The sequence below is a fragment of the Chionomys nivalis genome, chromosome 5 (assembly GCF_950005125.1).
Source record: "Chionomys nivalis chromosome 5, mChiNiv1.1, whole genome shotgun sequence".
Taxonomy (NCBI): Eukaryota; Metazoa; Chordata; class Mammalia; order Rodentia; family Cricetidae; genus Chionomys; species Chionomys nivalis.
Window position 1 is genome coordinate 25219695 of NC_080090.1, and position 17378 is coordinate 25237072.

Consider the following 17378-nt stretch of genomic DNA (forward strand, 5'->3'; position numbering starts at 1 on the left):
GGCTCTGGGCAGCCGGTAGCACTGACCGGTGCGATGCTCCGGCCAGGTCGCAGCCCCAGCCCTCGTGAGCAATGCGCTGGATTCCAGGAACTTTAGGAGACGTCCCTCCTTTGGCGATGGCGCGGGGCGGGGCCAGAGGGCGTCTGTGCCCGTCGGACACATCCGCTTCCGGGGCCACGGCCGTCCGACTGAGGGGCTCGGCGGGTCGACCAAGCTACGCTCGGTGTCGCACCCCACAAACCGTACTCCTTAAGAATCGGCTACCTCTGCTTTGTTGTCGATCTTCTCCGCCAATCATGCTGGAACATCTGAGTTCGCTGCCCACCCAGATGGTGAGGATGCGCTTCCCAGGTCCCCGCAGGCCATTTTGGAGCGCTGGAGCACCGACTGGTGTGGCGTGTAGTTCACATCCTCAAAGATCCTAGGGCCTCTTTTCTTCCCCAGAAAGGATTCCCTTACCCATACTCCGTTAAGGTGCCCAAAGTTTCCCGGGAAATCAAAAATTTGCTTCCTTACTGGGAAACTCCCTGTGTTGAGTGCTGCCAGTGCCAACACTGAGTTCCTCACAAGAACTTCAGTCCTTTGGTAATGGGACCAACCCCGCCTCTTCTCTTTCGTCCCTAGGATTACAAGGGGCAGAAGCTAGCTGAACAGATGTTTCAGGGGATTATTCTTTTTTCTGCAGTAAGTATTGATTTTTACCTTTAATCTCATAATCCCGTGTCCCTCGGTTTGACTGTCTTTAATATACTCGGTTTTCTTTTTAGATAGTTGGGTTTATCTACGGGTACGTGGCTGAACAGTTTGGGTGGACCGTCTACATAGTTATGGCCGGATTTGCTTTCTCGTGTTTGGTAAGAAATTTGTCGCTTTTTGAGTATTAGTAGCAACATCAATTTTCTTGAGTTGGGAAACTTGGTTGGACCTAGTAGTGAGAACCAGAATCAGCTCTTTGTTCGTCTTTCCTAGTAATGTTTCTTCCTATTATTGGGAAAGTAGAATATTAATGTCAGAGCTGGCCAGAAGAGCAGAGCTTTCTTTTTTAAAGATTTATTTATGTATTACATATACAGTGTTCTGCTGGCATGTGTGCCTGCAGGCCAGAAGAGGGCACCAGACCTCATTACAGATGGTTGTGAGCCACCATATGGTTTCTGGGAATTGAACTGAGAATCTCTGGAAGAGCAGCCAGTGCTTTTAACCTCTGAGCCATCTCTCCCCCCCAAGAGCAGAACTTTCTAGTTTCCTTTTGCAGCTTACTCTAGGCAGGCTTTCCTACTGTGCTCGCTCTGCCTCCATCTTTCTTTTAGTTCTTAAAACTGTGTGCATAAACACTGCGGGCTTGCTCTCACCACCTGACACACCCTGTCTGGTCAGTTTGTTAATCTTTAGCGTGGTGGTTATTTGGGATCAGACATTAAACATACTGATCTTTTAAACTTTGGGTAGAAATAAATGCTGCCTTTTCTCTTTTCTAATCTAGCTGACACTTCCTCCGTGGCCAATCTATCGCCGGCATCCCCTGAAGTGGTTACCTGTTCAAGACTTAGGCACCGAAGACAAGAAATCAGGGGACAGAAAAGTTAAGAGACATGCTAAAAATAATTGATGCGAGCTTTCACGACTCAGCGCCCGCTTTCGTTTCCTGTAAAATGAGCTGAATGGCTTTCATAACCAAAACGTGAGCTGTGTAGAGGTCCAGCTGTGCTTGTTTCTTTCTCATCCAGCTGTTTTTATCTTACAGCCATTTTATTCCATCTCTTCATAATCTTGCCATGGAGATTAAGTGGAATATAAGTGTGCAATGTTTCTTTTAGGTGTACATGATGAATAAAATCTCCTAACCGGTAGTACTTTTTTTCTAATATAGTCTTGCAATGGGTTCTCACTATGTAGACAAGGCTGTCTCCAAGCTCAAAATCCCGCTGCTTTGGCTCCCCAAACTGCTGGGATTACGGGTATATGTACCACACCTGGTTTTTAACTTTCAGAGTTTCACAATTTATTGTGAGTTTTTGAACTGTTTTAATGGTGGTTTTTGTTTTGGTGGTGATGCTTTTTGTTTGTTCCTTTTTTTGGATTTTTTTTTTCTGAGATAAGATCTTTCTACGTAGCCTTTGCTATCCTGTAATTATGTAGACCAGGCTGGCCCTTGAACTCAGAGTTCCACCCGCCTTCCCCTCCTGAGTACTGGGTTTAAAGTCATGCCCCATCACTTCTAGATCAAATGGTTTCAATTAAAATTCATAGTGCAATTCTATGTCTGACAGATCTTTTGTTGGTTATTTTGAAAAATTTTAGTAAAAAGCCAAAATGAAATGTTATGTTTAGAAAACGTAAGCATCAGGCTGGACGGTGGTGGCGCACACCTTTAATCCCAGCACTTGGGAGGCAGAGGGAGGTGGATCTCTGAGTTCAAGGCCAGCCTGTCTACAGGAGCTAGTTCCAGGACAGGCTCTAAAGCTACAGAGAAACCCTGTTTCGAAAAACCAAAAGAAGAAAAAAAAGAAAATATAAGCATCATCTTGTTATGTCATTGCAAGTTCCTAGGTTTTTTAAATTCTCACTTTTTTAAAAATTGTTTTTATTGTGTGTGTGTGTGTTGAGATCAGAAGATGGTTTTTGTTAGGCATTGGTTATCTCCTTACACTGTCTAGGTTCTGGATATGGAATGTGGGTTGTCCAATGCTTTTACTAGCTGAGCTGTATCAACAGCTCCCTTTCCTCTTTTCCACTGTTTTTTGTTTGTATGTATTGTGTGGGGGCCCTCATGTAGAGATCAGAGGACAGATGTGGGAATCAGTTCTTTCCTTCTGTGTGGGGTTCTGGGGATTGAACTCAGGTTGGTAGGCTTAGCAGCAGAACCTTTTGCCTGCAGAGCCATTTCATGGCCCTCCCACCCCCCAGGCCAGAGTTGTTTTTTCTTAATTTTTATCTAATTTTTAAATAATTCTTATTGATTGGAGAGGAAGAGGTCTCAAGCTCAGAGACCCCAGGAAGCACTCAGACTAACCAGATGCCTGGGAGGTGGCTATGGGCAGGACTGAGAGCCTAGCCCTACCTCCATCCCATTGTGCCGGAGCTAGACGAATGGTGGACAACCTGGCCAAAAGGCCAGGGAGGAAGCAAGCCTGAGGTGTGTCTGGGAGTGAGGGAAAGCAACTTGGAGGGAGAGGGCTGATGGCCAGTAAGTCTCAATAGTGAGAAACGTAGCCATCCGAGTGTGTAATGAAGCAGCCCTTTGGCACCTCTGAACCAGCATTGAAGCTGGACGTTCCTCCTGGATATTTCCAAAGACTGAAAAGAAAAGTGTGCTTAAAGGTTTCATATTAACAGATATAGAAGAATTACTAAAGGCAATGTTGTATTTCTCAGGACTTCCCATATTATGAGATTAACATCAGCAAAGACCCTAATTTAACAAACTCAGAAAAGATTAAAAGATTTTTTGTTTGGTTTATTGAGACTGGGTTTCTCTGTGTAGCTTTAGAGCCTGTCCTGGAACTACCTCTGTAGACCAGGCTGGCCTTGAATTCACAGAGATCTGCCTTTCTCTGCCTGCCAAGTGCTGGGATCAAAGGCATGGTTCACCATTGTCTGACCAGAAAAGATTCTTTTAAAGAAAAAAGACAGAAGACGTAATAAATAGTAAAGCTACAAACTTCGAGGTTATAGGGAATGTGTTACAGTTGTAGTGTTGCAGAGATATCCTGACTTACCCGGAAGCTGGGCTATACTTAGACCTGCAATAGGACAGCTCAGCCCTGGAGGAAAGGTCCTATGGGAAAGCCAGGCTACCTGAAGCTGGGGTACAGTGGGGGATGGTCTCCCCACAGGATATAGAGATCCTGCTCTTCTCCTGGAGAGCTGTTACAGCTGAGTTCTGCTCTGTTCCCTTAAGGGAGATAACACTCTGCTAAAAGGGGAAGCCCCAGTAGAAATGTAGCATTCTCCTCCTGTTCTGGCAAAAAGTCGTTATTTTTTTTCTGCCCAGCCTTGCTCAGCCCTCCTTAAGGAGCATCCTAGCAAGGTTCTGTTCTGCTCTGCCTTGCTCAGGCCCCCTAGGGAGCATCTCAGCAAGGTTTTTCAGCTCAGTCCCCCAATGGTGAATGAAGGTCATCACCCAAGACTCTTTTGAGAAATAGATTTATTTGGAAAAAAAAATGAGTCCAGGAGAGTGGATGCCTCTGCCAGGGAGGGATAAACCGTGGCCTCTAACTGAACCGGAAGAGAAGCTTATATAGGGCTTCTTAAGGGTGGAGTTTTCCCAGGGAGAAGATGGGTTGGTTAGTTTAGTTGGTCAGGGGCAGAGATGGCTCTGACTTTATGGCCAAACTGTGTTTCTTTTACTGGTCATTTTTAGCTTTTTGACTCTAATCTTAGGACCAGGGCATAATTCTTTTACTGGCTCTGATTCTTGGGACAAATTATGTTTCTTTGACACTAGTTTCAGAGTCAGGGCATGTTTCTTTGGTCCTGGTTCAAGGATAAAGATACTTCTTTCCCTGGCTCAGGTCTCAAATCCAGGGTGTGTTTCTTTTACTGGCTCTGGGTTCAGAGTTGGGTGCTCAGTGATTGGTTTTGTGCTCCAATTGTCCCTTTTGCCCTGCACAGGTAGAGTTAAAACTCAAGGGAGCTGGAGTGATACTCAGTGGTTAAGAGCACAGGCTGCTCTTCCAGAGGACCCGGGTTCAATTCCCAGCAGCTACATGGCAGCTCACAACTCTTAACTCCAATACCAGGGGATCCAACACTCTCAGACATACATGCAGGCAAAAGGCCAATGTACATAGGAAAAAAAAAGTTACTTTATGGTCTTGAAATAAAAAGGATGAAAACAGGAAGAAAGATAGCTAGTCAAAGGCAGAAATGAGGTTAAATGGTGAAAAAGATAAGAATTAGGGGTTAGAGACATGGTTTCAGCTAAGAGCATCAGATTCAATCCTTAGCACTTAATCCTTAATCCCAGTGTTTGAGAATCACACACTTTTAATCCCAGCACCAGGGAGGTGGAGACAGGAGTGATATGGCTGGGCAGAGAGAGGAATATAAAGGGGAAAAGACAAGAGCTTACTGATTGTGGAATTTTCGGCGTGAAAATTTGGTTAGAAGTATAAGGTCTCTCTGGTGGTTGGCTGCTTTGCTTTTCTGATCGTTAGGTTAAACCCCAATATCTGTGGGTTTTTATTATTCCTGCTACAGTGTAATTCTCAAAGCAAATAATCTTTTTCCCTTACAAACAAAACATTTGGAGCCAGTGGTGCAGGCCTTTAAAACCAGCACTCAGAAGCAGGTGGATCTCTTGTGGGTTTGAGGCCAGCCTGGTCTACATAGCAAGTTCCAGGACAGCCAGGACAGCCAGGACAGCCAGAGCTACACAGTGAGACCTGTCTGAGGAAACAGACAAACAACATTTGGAGTAATTTTCAGTCCTTTAAATAAAATGGTGGTAGGGCTGAAGAGATGGCTCAGCAGTTCAGAGAACCTGCTGCTCTTGTAGAAAACCTGGGTTCAGTTCCCAGCATCCACATCAGGTGGCTCACAATCACCTACCTGCAAAGCCACGTCCAGGGGATCCAAAATCCTCTTCTGGCCTCCTCAGGCAGGCGCACACACGTCACACATATTTACACGCACACACAGATACACACTCATAAAATTAATCTTAAACACTGAAAATTTACCAAAGACTTGTATTTTATTTGTAAAAATCTTTCTGCATGACCATTACTTATTAAGTAACTAACATAACATGTGATATACAATTATGACTTTTATTTTTGCGATGAGGGTCTCTAGTATGAGCTGGCTTTGAACTTAGTCATCCAGCCTAGCCTGAACTCATGACCCACCTCCCTATGTTTCTCAAATGCTAAGATTTAAGTGTGCACCACTGCATCTAGCTGTACAGTTATACATTTAAAATACAGAAACTCAGCCAGGCAGTCGTGGCGCACGCCTTTAATCCCAGCACTCAGGAGGCAGCAGAGGCAGGAGGATCTCTGGGAGTTCGAGACCAGCCTGGTCTACAAGAGCTAGTTCCAGGACAGACTCCAAAGCCACAGAGAAACCCTGTCTCGAAAAACAAAACAAAAAACAAACAAACAAAAACAAACCTAGAAACTCAACCGACACTTCATTATACATAAAGAAAAACATTGCCTGCATCCAATAGAACTAAGGACCTGGGCTTTCCTTGGACACTGCTTAGCTGAAGAGGAATTCACATTTAAGAGATGTTTTTGCTGATAGAAAAAAGAAATGAGTCACAAATCTATACTTTAGATGGCACAAGCATCCTAAGAGTCTAAAGACTGAACCTCACTAAGATTCAAATTAAATGAAAATATTATAAAAGTTCATTTATATGCAAAAAAGTTGTTCAAATGCAACACAGAACTTCATGGGATTTTTTGTTTTTTGGTTTTTTTTTTTTTTGGTTTTTTTTTTTTGAGACAGGGTTTCTCTGTGGTTTTGGAGTCTGTCCTGGAACTAGCTCTTGTAGACCAGGCTGCTCTCGAACTCACAGAGATCCGCCTGTCTCTGCCTCCCGAGTGCTGGGATTAAAGGCGTGCGCCACCACCGCCCGGCCATGTTCTTTAAATCTATTCCCAGAATAGTATACTAAGTTGACATTAGAGAATAAACATCACTACTCTCTAAGGTTATAAACAATACCACATATTACGAGATGTCAGTTGTTTTTTCTCACTGTAGTACAATATAATCCAATGTTTTCTGGCCCCATTTCAAGCTAGTTAATATCTTTAAAAAAAAATAAACTAGGTATAATGTTGGCTTAAGGCTCAGTAAATAGTAACAAACAAATATAACATTTTTCTCCATAAAAATAAAATGATATCCCAAGTTTGTTTTTTCCTCTGTGAACTTGTTTCACATGAGTCTACTCCATCTCATGTTTCATAGTAAGAAGCCCCAAAGAGACACTGAAGACAGCGAGTGAGTAGCCTCTGAATAACTGAAACGACCTGTTGTTGTTGTTTAGATGAAAAACCTTTGAAAATAGTCTTTAGTTCTGGCAGCACATTAGAACAAATCTCAAAAATTCACATTTTCTTCAAAAAACTTCAGCTGGCGAGCTTTCACACTGTAAGTTGCATACTTGTCGCCCATGTGCTCCCGTAATCGTGCCTAGTCGAGAAACATAAGAAAATCAGTACGTAACAGAAAAATAATCCTGTGGTCTTCAAACAAAAGTTTTCCTAAGCATCACACTGTGATAACAGGTCCATCTCAGTAGGAGGTGCCTTAGCGGTCACCGTTGTAGATGAGCAGGAGGGACACCTGCTTGTCACAGAACAGACCGGTGGGAAGTTGTAGGCAGCTGGTCACACACAGTCCATCATCAAAAAGGGGGCAGTCTTCAAGCCCCAGATCATTCGTTAGGTAAGCTAAACCAATAAGGTGGAGAATTTGGGATGGGGGCAAAAAATGGATGGGGATTTCTTGGTTTGGGGAACTTTAAAAAGCACTGTCTTGTGCCAAATGAGCACATTGGCCACTTCCGCTTTTTCTGCTGAATTGTACATGAAAACTGCTTCATCTCTCCTCTCCTGAATTTGCTGTCTTACTTCCAACGATACCAGGAGAAAACCTTATGGGAAATACTACTAGTTCTGTTTGCATAAAACTATTGTGTGTGTATGGTCTGTGAACAGTAGTGTGAGTTCAGACATGCTGTGCACATGTGGAGGTCAGAGGCAGTTCTGTGGCCCTGGCCCTCTGCTTCCACTTTGATGTGATAACAGCTTTTTCCTGCTGAACCATCTTGCTGACGTCTACGTAAAATTTCACAACTTACAGTCCAGACTGGAATCCCATCTACCTAAGTTCCAGGCCTGCCTGAGTGAGTTGAAGCCAAGCTAAGTAACTTTGTGAGGTCCGAAATAGAAAAGAGTGAGGCTTACAAGTAACCCAACAAGGTATGGCATACAGTATCTGTTGAAATGGACACTTAAATTTAGAATAACACCTAGGATGCTGAATGGGTATGATACATATTTTGATATAATTCACTGAAGATACAATGTCACTTTGATGGTATTCTGGTAAAAATACACGACTTGGAGATGGAGGCAGGAGGATTAAGCATTCAAAGCCAGCCTACATAGTGAATCTGAAACCATTTTAGGCAACATGAGACCCTGCCATTAAAAAAAGAAAAAAGAGGGGGCTGGAGAGATGGCTCAGTGGTTAAGAGCATTGCCTGCTCTTCCAGAGGTCCTGAGTTCAATTCCCAGCAACCACATGGTGGCTCACAACCATCTGTAATGAGGTCTGGTGCCTTCTTCTGGCCTGCAGACATACACACAGACAGAACATTGCATACATAATAAAAATAAATAAATAAATAAATAAATAAATAAATATTTTTTTTTAAAAAAAGAAAAAAGATAACCTAGCTAAGAACACAAGTCTATCACAGCAGCATTGGGAGGCCAGTTTATCTTACAAAGATGTCTCATTATAAACCAGAATGTGAAACTATTCATGAGAAGATAGAGACACATGGTGGCTGGGATGTTTGCCTCACATACAGGAGCACTGGGCTTGGTCTCCAGCACTGCACATGCTGGGTTTGGCAGCAGATGCCTATAATCGCAGCACTTGGGGTGGGGAAGCCAGAGTATCAGAAGTTCAAAGTCATCTCCAGCTACACAGCAAATCTGAGGTCAGCCTAGGCTACCTGGGACCCTGTCTAAAGCAAAAAAAGAGACAAGAAAACAGAAAAACAAAACCAAGTGTTATTTTATTTTTTTATTTTTTTGAGACAGGGTTTCTCTGTGTAGCCCTGGCTGACTGAGAACTTGCTCTGTAGACCAGGCTGTCCTTGAACTCAGAGAGATGACCACCTCTGCCTCCAGAGTGCTGGGACTAAAGGCGTGCGACACCACTACCTGGTTTCAAGTGCTCTTTTATCGAACACGTGGTCAACTGAAAAATGACAATGTGGGGGCTGGAGAATAAGCATAGAATGAATGATGGAATATTTATTCAAGGGTTGGTTAGGTGACTCAGTGGGTAAAGACACTTGCTACTGAAGCCTAATGACCCTTTGCATTGCATTCAATTCCCACAAACCACAGAGTGCAAGGAGAGCCAACTCTCGAGAATTGTCCTTTACTCTCCATGTTTGCCATGGTATGTGTGCATGTATGTATGCACATGCATGCATATGTATTCTCACATGCACACACAATAAATTAATTTTTTTTTTTTTTTTTTTTTTTGGTTTTTCGAGACAGGGTTTCTCTGTGGCTTTGGAGCCTGTCCTGGAACTAGCTCTTGTAGACCAGGCTGGTCTCGAACTCACAGAGATCCACCTACCTCTGCCTCCCAAGTTTATAAAGATAGGGGCTGGAGAGGTGACTCCGCAGTTAGGAGCACTCGTCCCTAGAACCTGGGTTCAGTTTTAGGCACCACATAGTAGCTCACGACTGTCTCTAAATAAATCCAGCCCCGGGGATCAAATGCCTCTTCTGACCTTGACGGGCACTAGGCATGAACATGACCCACAGACAAACATGCAAACAGAACATTCATACACATAAAAATGAAATCTAAATTTTTTTTTTTTTAACATAGGGTTTCTTTGTGTAGCCCTGGCTGTCCTGGAACTGTAAAGCAGGCTGGCCTTGAACTCACACAGATCTGTTTGCCTCGGACTCCGGAGTGCGAAGATTAAAGGTTGTGCCTCTACTGCCTGGCTCTCAATTTTTTTTAAAGAACAAACAAAAAAATTTAAAGGATTTATTTAAAAAAAAATCATCCAAGAATAATTTAATAAGGGCTGGAAATTGGTTCAGTAGTTAAGAGCTGCTTTTCCAGAGGACCTGGGTTTAATTCCCAGTCAACACACAACCATTTGTAATTCCAGTTCCAGGGGATCCAATGTCCTCTTCCAGTCTCCAAGGGCAGCAGGTCTATCTACATACATGCAGGTGAAACAGCCATACGTATAAAACAGTCACAGCTCAATAAAAATAGCTTTAAAAAGAACATCTAACAAAATTTTGTAGGAACAATGAGTCTTAGTATGTGAATCAGTCAATAACCATCAAACCTTCACATAGGCCTCCTTGCTGCCAGGTGAAAAGTGATCTTTCTGAGAGAAGCAGGACATCACCATATCTGTCATCCTCCTGCGAAACTGAAGCTAAAATTCAGGAGAGTTCAGCCGAGAAGCAAGAGCTCCTCTCTGCCTAGCAGAGCCTGTTGGACAGGGATTCAACTGTGGGTTCAGCCACACTAAAAAAAAATGGAGCTTCAATCACCTTGTCCCAGGACACACGGCACAGCATCCCAAGAAAACCAGAGACGACCACCTCAGTCCTCTTCTCCTCCAGCCAAATACCCCAACCACCCCTGCCCATTCGTCCTGTCTCTCAGACAGATCTCTGTATCTCCCAGCTGGTTTGAAACACTGGGAATTGAGTGCCCTCCTCTTCTGCCACAGCCTTCTGAGAACTTGATACTATAATCATGTGCTACTAAAAGTTTACAAAGTTTTAAACAGATTAAGCAAGAGAGAAGATTCAGAATATGAAAATTAGAAATTAAAATGAAACTATTACTTTCAATTCTATACAAATAAAATATTGTAACAACTATAAATGATTATATGGCAACCAACTGCATAAACTAGTTGAAACTGAGAAAGTCCTAGAAATAAACAACCTATCAAACTGACTCACAAAGAAAACAGAAAATCTGTATAGGCTCCTAGTATAAGAATTGAATCAAACATTGCCGTATATTAGGAGAAACATTTACAAATCTTACATCTGATGAGAGACTTGTATCCAGAATATATAAAAATTGGACAATTTAAAGGTTAATAGAAAAAAATGATATTTATACCCTGGCAATGCTGAAGCATGCATGGGCAGCCTGTATATGGCGGTCCTGTTGAACTTGTCCATTCTGGGTTTCATGGTCTAAGTTGATGAGGATGACCTACAGGTCTCTTCCTCTAGAGGGCACCAGATCTCATTACAGATGGCCCTGAGCCACCATGTAGTTGCTGGGAATTGAATTCAGGACCTTTGGAAGAGCTGAGCCATCTCTCCATCCCCCTAAAGGTTTTTTAGTTTTGTTTTTTTGGTTTTTTGAGACCGGGTTTCTCTGTAGCTTTGGAGCCTGTCCTGGAACTTGCTCTTATAGACCAGGTTGGCCCCAAACTCACAGAGATCCACCTGCCTCTGCCTCCTGAGTGCTGGGATTAAAGGCGTGCGCCACCACTTCCTGGCTTCTCCAGCCTCCTAAAGGTCAATAGCCCAAGTTTGAAATAAACATTTCTCAAAAAAAAAAAAAAGCAAACTGTTAGGAGTATATGAAAATATACACAACATCATTAGTCATTAGGGAAATATAAACCAAACATAATGAATACCATTTTCTATCCAATGAATGGCTAGAATTAAGCAGACAATAACAAGGGTGTCAAGGGTATGGATGAGCAGAGTCTTACCTTATATACAGCTAGTGAGAATATAAAATGGTGTAGTTACTTTAGGAAACATTCTGGAAATTGCCCTAACATTTCAATATAGATATTGTATGATCAAACAATTTCACTCCTAAAGGAAATGCATAAATCCAAGAAGAGTGGAGCCTCACAAAAACTCGCCCATGAGTGTTCAGAGGAGTTAAAAAACAATGGAAACCACACAAATATCCATCAACTGATGAATAAACAAAGCTCCCAGGGTAATATGTTTGGCCATGAAAAAGACTGAAGTATTGGTACATGTTATAACATGGATGACTCTTCAAAATATTACATGGAGAGAAGCAAAACACAAGGATCACTTGTATGAGATTCCACTTATACAAATTGTTCAGAATAGGAAATATATGCAAATATCGGCAGAGAGAACCATTTGTTCTTTGCTTAGGGGTAGGTGGGGACTCAGCAGACAATGGGGGACATTACTAGTGGCCTAAGGTTTCTGTGGGGAACAGTGAAAATGTTCAAACACTACTTGTGATGACCGAACATGGAAAACCACTGAAATATACACTTCAAATAGGCAAGATGCATGGTACATAAACTACATTTAAAAGTCTATAACACAAGCAGCTTGACACAGCCTAAGCCCCTTACCTCTCTCTCCAATTCATCTTCCTCCTCCTCCAAAAGGTCATACACCTGCTCTAGAAGCTGAATCCCCAGGCCCTGGATTACATCGGCTCTCAAGACTTCAACTATTCTCCTGATCTTCTCAGAACCTGGTATGATAGCTAAATGTGCAGCAACAAAAACAGGGAACATAAATACACCACAGCAAGAACAATACAATCTCTAAAAATCCTGTTGCAATTATTTTCACATCAACAAGAATTTGGCTTAATGACTCCATTTATATACCTTTTTCTGAGCTGGGCATGGAGACATATGCCTTCAATTCCAGCTATCAGGAGGCAAAGACAGGAAGATAATAGAGTTAAAGCCAGTCTGGACTACATAATAAATTCCAGGACAGCTGGAGCCATATAGAGAGACCATATTTCCAAAACAAAACAAAACAACAAAAACCAAAAGAAATAACCCAAAGTATCAAAAAATAAATAATATACTATTTTGTGTTTATTTTACTATTTATTTATTTTTGGTTTTTTGAGACAGGGTTTCTCTGTAGCTTTGGAGCCTGTCCTGGCCTTGAACTCACAGAGACTTACCTGCTGGGATTAAAGGCAGGTGCGACCACTGCCCAGCTATTTTTAAATTTTGTTGGTTGACATACAATACTGTTTCTTATGACATCTGTACATATTACTACACTTTGATCATAATTACCTCCTAGAGCTCTGCAAGCCTCCCTTCCACTGGCCACCTTCCTCACTTCAGATAGTCTTGTATTCATTTCCTCACCATGTCTATTTTATTATCATGTTTGTTTGTTTTGTTTCTTCCAGACAGGGTTTCTTTGAGTAGCCCTGGCTGTCTGGAGCTCACTCTATAAACTAGGGCCTCAGATTTACAGTGATCCGCCTGCCTCCCGAGTGCTGGCATTAAAGGCATGCACCACCACCGCCCGGTTAGATTATATCATGTTACTTATTTTTTTTCTGTTTGAGTCAGAGTCTTAAGTCTGTCACCCAGGCAGGCTGCACATTCTAAGTGATACTCCTGCCTTGGCCTGCTAAACACAGTAATCATAGGCATGAGCAACCTTGTCTAGCTTATTTATATACTTTAGTTTTGTAGAACTTTAAGCTGAGGCCTCTCAGCATTAATGCTCCCCCTCCACTGGGAACCAAGGACCTAACAACTACACATGCATGTACTGAAATGTTGGGAACTTTCCACCTCCCTGAGTCCTTGTGAGTGTTCTCCAAATAGAACTCAGTTTTTGGAATAGGGGCAAGATAACTCTTAGGTGTTGACTCAGTCCTGGTGTTTGACTCAGTCCCTGGGAAAGGGTCAAAGTAACCCTCAAATGCTTCCTCTTACCTCATCTGATCTGGCAACTGCTCTCCAGCCAATCATTGCTAATAGCCCTTTGAATAAGCCAATCATAATAGTTAAAGAACACTCCCCAGACTCCCCCTTGTTTCTGTGACTTTTTGCTTTAAAAGTAGCCTGTACCAGCCATTCGAGGTTTTTCTGGCTTCTCGAATGCTGAAAGACCCTGTCGCAACAGAATTAATAAAATCCTCATGCTTTTACATCAACTGTGGTGTGAGAGATGGTCTCTTGGGGCAACTCTTCCTAGTAGTTGGACTTCAGGGTCCAACAGTTTCTAAAAAAAAACTTATATTTATTTTATGTGTATGGGTGTTTGCCTGAATGTATGTCTCTACACTATGTATGCAGTGCCCACAGAGACCAGGAGAGGGCCTTAGAACCCCTGGGACTGGAACCCCTATCAACTGCCAAGTGGTTGCTAGGAATTGAATCCAGGTTCCCTGGAAGAGCAGCCAGTGCTCTAAACTGCTGAGCCATCTCTCCAGCCCCTATATTTTAGTTTTTAAAAAAATTCATTTTTGAGCTGGACAGTGGTAGCACACACCTTTAATCCCAGCACTCGAATGCAGAGGCAGGCAGATCTCTGTGAGTTTGAGGCCAGCCTGGTCTACAGAGCAAGTTCCAGACAGGCTCCAAAGCTAAAAAGAAACCCTGTCTCAAAGAAAAAAAATAGTTTTTGGGGTGCTAGGGATGAATGGAACCTAGAGCCTGGTACATGTTAGGTAAAGGCCTGCGACTGAGTTTCACATCTAGTGTTTTAATGACTAAAAACTAGTCATTAAGCTTCATGCTATCATTTCCAAAATCTAAAAAAAAACTGAAAGAATGAACAACTAACAATTCTATAACTTGAAGAAATTCCACTTAAAAGATCTAATATTTTCTGCAATGTTATAAGGCTTATTGTTTACAGTTACTTTTAAAAATCAGTTTTCAAGGGGCTGGAGAAATGGCTTGGAGAAATGGTTAGGAGGTTAAGAGCACTGGCTGCTCTTCCAGAGGTCCTGAGCTCAATTCCCAGCACCCACGTGGTGGCTCACAACCACCTGTAATAAGATCTGGTGCCCTCTTCTGACCTGCAGATATGCAAGCAGAATACTTGTATATAAAATAAATAAATCTTTTTTTTTTTTTTTTTTTTTTGGTTTTTCAAGACAGGGTTTCTCTGTAGCTTTGGTGCCCATCCCAGAACTAGCTCTTGTAGACCAGGCTGGCCTTGAACTCCCAGAGATCCGCCTGCCTCTGCCTCCTGAGTGCTGGGATTAAAGGCGTGCGCCACCACTGCCCGGCAAAATAAATAAATCTTAAGAAAAAAAAGAGTACTTGTTGCTAGAGGACCTGAATTCAATCCTAGTACCCACACCAGGTGTCTCACAACCATCTGTAACCCTAACTTCAGGGAATCGGAAGCCCTCTTCTTGGAATCCAGTGCCTCTGATCTCCATGGCACTGCACTGCACCACACATATCCACAAATTCCAGCACTTGAGAGGCTGGGGCCAGAAGATCAGGGTTCAAAGGTGTCCTCAGCCACAAGCAACTTTAATGGCAACCTGAGCTACATGAGACATTGTCTCATAAAAGCAAAATGTAAAGACATATATTTTCATGAAATTTTGAAATGTATCTACTGACTATATATAGCTATCCAAACAAAAAACTAAAAACAAAAACAACTTACAACATTAGCCTTGTTCTCCAATAACTGCATTTGCTACGCTGCTGTAAAAGAATAAACTACCTGGGTGGTGGTAGTGCACACATTTAATCCTAGCACTCAGGAGACAGAGGCAGGTGGATTTCTGTGAGTTCAAGGCCAGCCTGGTCTACAGAGTGAGTTCCAGGACAGCCAGGAGTGTTACACAGAAAAACCCTGTCTCGAAAACAAAACAAAAATAAACTAGTTACCTGAAGGCAGCTCTTTGCAGTGAAGCTCTGCGTCTTCTGCAACTTTGCCGTGAAGTACCAGCGTGTCACGATACTTCCCATGAAGTCTGAATTCTGACACTGGGTTTAGCACTGGGAGATCGTCACAGCTCTCTTTAGAATCCAGCTTAAGAGTCTGAGTCATCAGCTGTACCAAGTCACTCATTTCATTCGTATGACTTTTCCTTGGGGGGGAGGGGAAGGGGAGGCTTCTTAATATTTACTTGACTTCACGACAAAAAGCTAGACAGATGTGAAATGACCCTTAGGGAGTTCAGCTTGCAAATGCTCTTGTGCTGGCTGTCTCGCAGATTGACCCTTCTACAGCAACTAGAATCTTGTAAAAGACAAAAATCAGCTACAGGGGGACTGTTGAGATGGCTCAGTGGTTAAGAGCACTGGCTGTTCTTCTGGAGGTCCTGAGTTCAATTCCCAGCACCTACATGGTGGCTCACAACTATCTATAATAGGACCTGATACCCTTATCTGGCATACAGGTATACAGGTAGAGCATTCATACATAAAATATAAATAAATAAAATTTAAAAACAAACAAAAAATCAGCTACAGGAAGGCAACAGAGGGTGAACAAAATCAATAGGTGGCCTTGGAAAGGAGTCCAGGGTTAGTCTAAGGACAGACCACAGGCATCTTGTGACACAGAAAGAGCTTCAGGCTTTTTGACCTGCAGAAGCAAGGGTCAGGGTTCAACAGTCACTGCTAGCAGAAGGTGAGAGGAATCTGCGAAAGGAGAGGGTCAGAAAGAAACAACCCAACTTTACATATAAATTCTACTAGCCATTTTCAAATGACTTAATTTTACACAAATATAAGTGTCAAGAATAGTCACAGAAATACTAGCTTCAGAGAGCTAAAATTTACAGGGTCCACTCCACTCAAAACTAAAAAGAAGCTGGAAAGAGCACCATTGTTAAGGGGGGGATGAAATTTATGGAAACAAACCCAGAAGTGATACAAGTAACAGAATGAGTAGATAAAGACATTAGTTATTATAAATATATTCCATATGGCTACAAAGAGAAAAGCACGAGCATGCCAAGGGAACAGCATGGGAGACATTCAACAGGCCGATGCTAAACTCAAGAGACAAAACCACAAGGTCCTAGACGGGGCTAATGGACTAGACACAAGACAGGCAAGTGAGCTCAAATCTTTGTAGCAACAGAATCTATGAAAAACAGAATGAAGAACAAATGTAGAACAATCAGAGCATCACAGATATGTGTACATCTATAAGCAGTCTAATTAATACTCATGTATTTAGAATTCCAGAAGAGGCAAGGGTGTGTGTGTGTCACAAAAGCTCTAAGGAAAAGACAGTCAACACTGATAACTACCACAGACTATAGAGAACACGCTCTATAAGAACTCTGACTGAAGCCAGGGTGTGTGTGGAAGGGGGCAGTGTGCTTGCCTTTAATCTCGGCACTCAGGAGGCAGAAGCACGGAGATCTCTCTGAGTTCAATGCCAGCCTAGTCCACAGAGCAAGTTCCAGGACAGGAAACCTTGTTTCAAGAAAACCAAACCAAACCAAACCAAAAACAAACAAACAAACAAACAAAAAAAACTGAATGAACTCTGAATGAAAATTACATTATTTTCATAGAAGATAGATACATTTTAAATTTTTTAAAAAATTTATGACCAGGCAGAGGTGGTATACACCTTTAATCCCAGCACTTGGGAAGCAGAGGCAGACGGATCTCTGTGAGTTTGAGGCCAGCCTGGTCTACACAGCGAGTTCCAGGACAGCTAGTGTAATGGTTTAAGTAAAATGCTGCAGATCCCCGAGTGGCGGCAGACAGTTGGCAGCGGGTCCCAAGACCACTCAGGCCATGGAGGCAGCTGGGTCCTAGGCAGGAAGCCTCGTGGCAGGTGAGAGAGTGAGATGGATAGGCACACCATGCAGAGTGCAGTTGGATATTTATTTAGTGGGTT

At 42.6% G+C, this 17378-nt stretch overlaps 2 protein-coding genes across 2 annotated transcripts in view; one reads left to right on the plus strand and one right to left on the minus strand.

The window, feature by feature from the left end:
• The first annotated feature begins 71 nt into the window (after positions 1 to 71).
• On the plus strand, positions 72 to 2260 carry Spcs1 (signal peptidase complex subunit 1). Its single transcript, XM_057770734.1, has 4 exons — positions 72 to 332; positions 625 to 684; positions 768 to 854; positions 1484 to 2260. The coding sequence occupies exons 1-4, from the start codon at positions 72 to 74 to the stop codon at positions 1607 to 1609; spliced, it is 534 nt and encodes a 177-aa protein (XP_057626717.1). The 3' UTR covers positions 1610 to 2260.
• A 2783-nt stretch (positions 2261 to 5043) lies between these two features.
• Nek4 (NIMA related kinase 4) overlaps positions 5044 to 17378 on the minus strand; it is a 53551-nt gene continuing 41216 nt past the window's right edge. Inside the window, exons 13-15 of the mRNA XM_057769616.1 lie at positions 15401 to 15603; positions 12128 to 12264; positions 5044 to 7152 (exon numbers count right to left, since the gene is read on the minus strand). Coding sequence (XP_057625599.1) covers positions 7060 to 7152; positions 12128 to 12264; positions 15401 to 15603 — 433 coding nt within the window. The 3' untranslated portion in view covers positions 5044 to 7059. The remainder of the gene's footprint in view (positions 7153 to 12127; positions 12265 to 15400; positions 15604 to 17378) is intronic.

Bases quoted from the DNA above. Each gene is read 5' to 3' on its own strand.
- Spcs1 (XM_057770734.1), top strand. From the start codon at position 72: ATGCGCTGGATTCCAGGAACTTTAGGAGACGTCCCTCCTTTGGCGATG. The intron at 333-624 runs GTGAGGATGCGC...TTTCGTCCCTAG, and splicing joins GTTCGCTGCCCACCCAGATG to GATTACAAGGGGCAGAAGCT. The intron at 685-767 runs GTAAGTATTGAT...TTTTCTTTTTAG, and splicing joins GGATTATTCTTTTTTCTGCA to ATAGTTGGGTTTATCTACGG.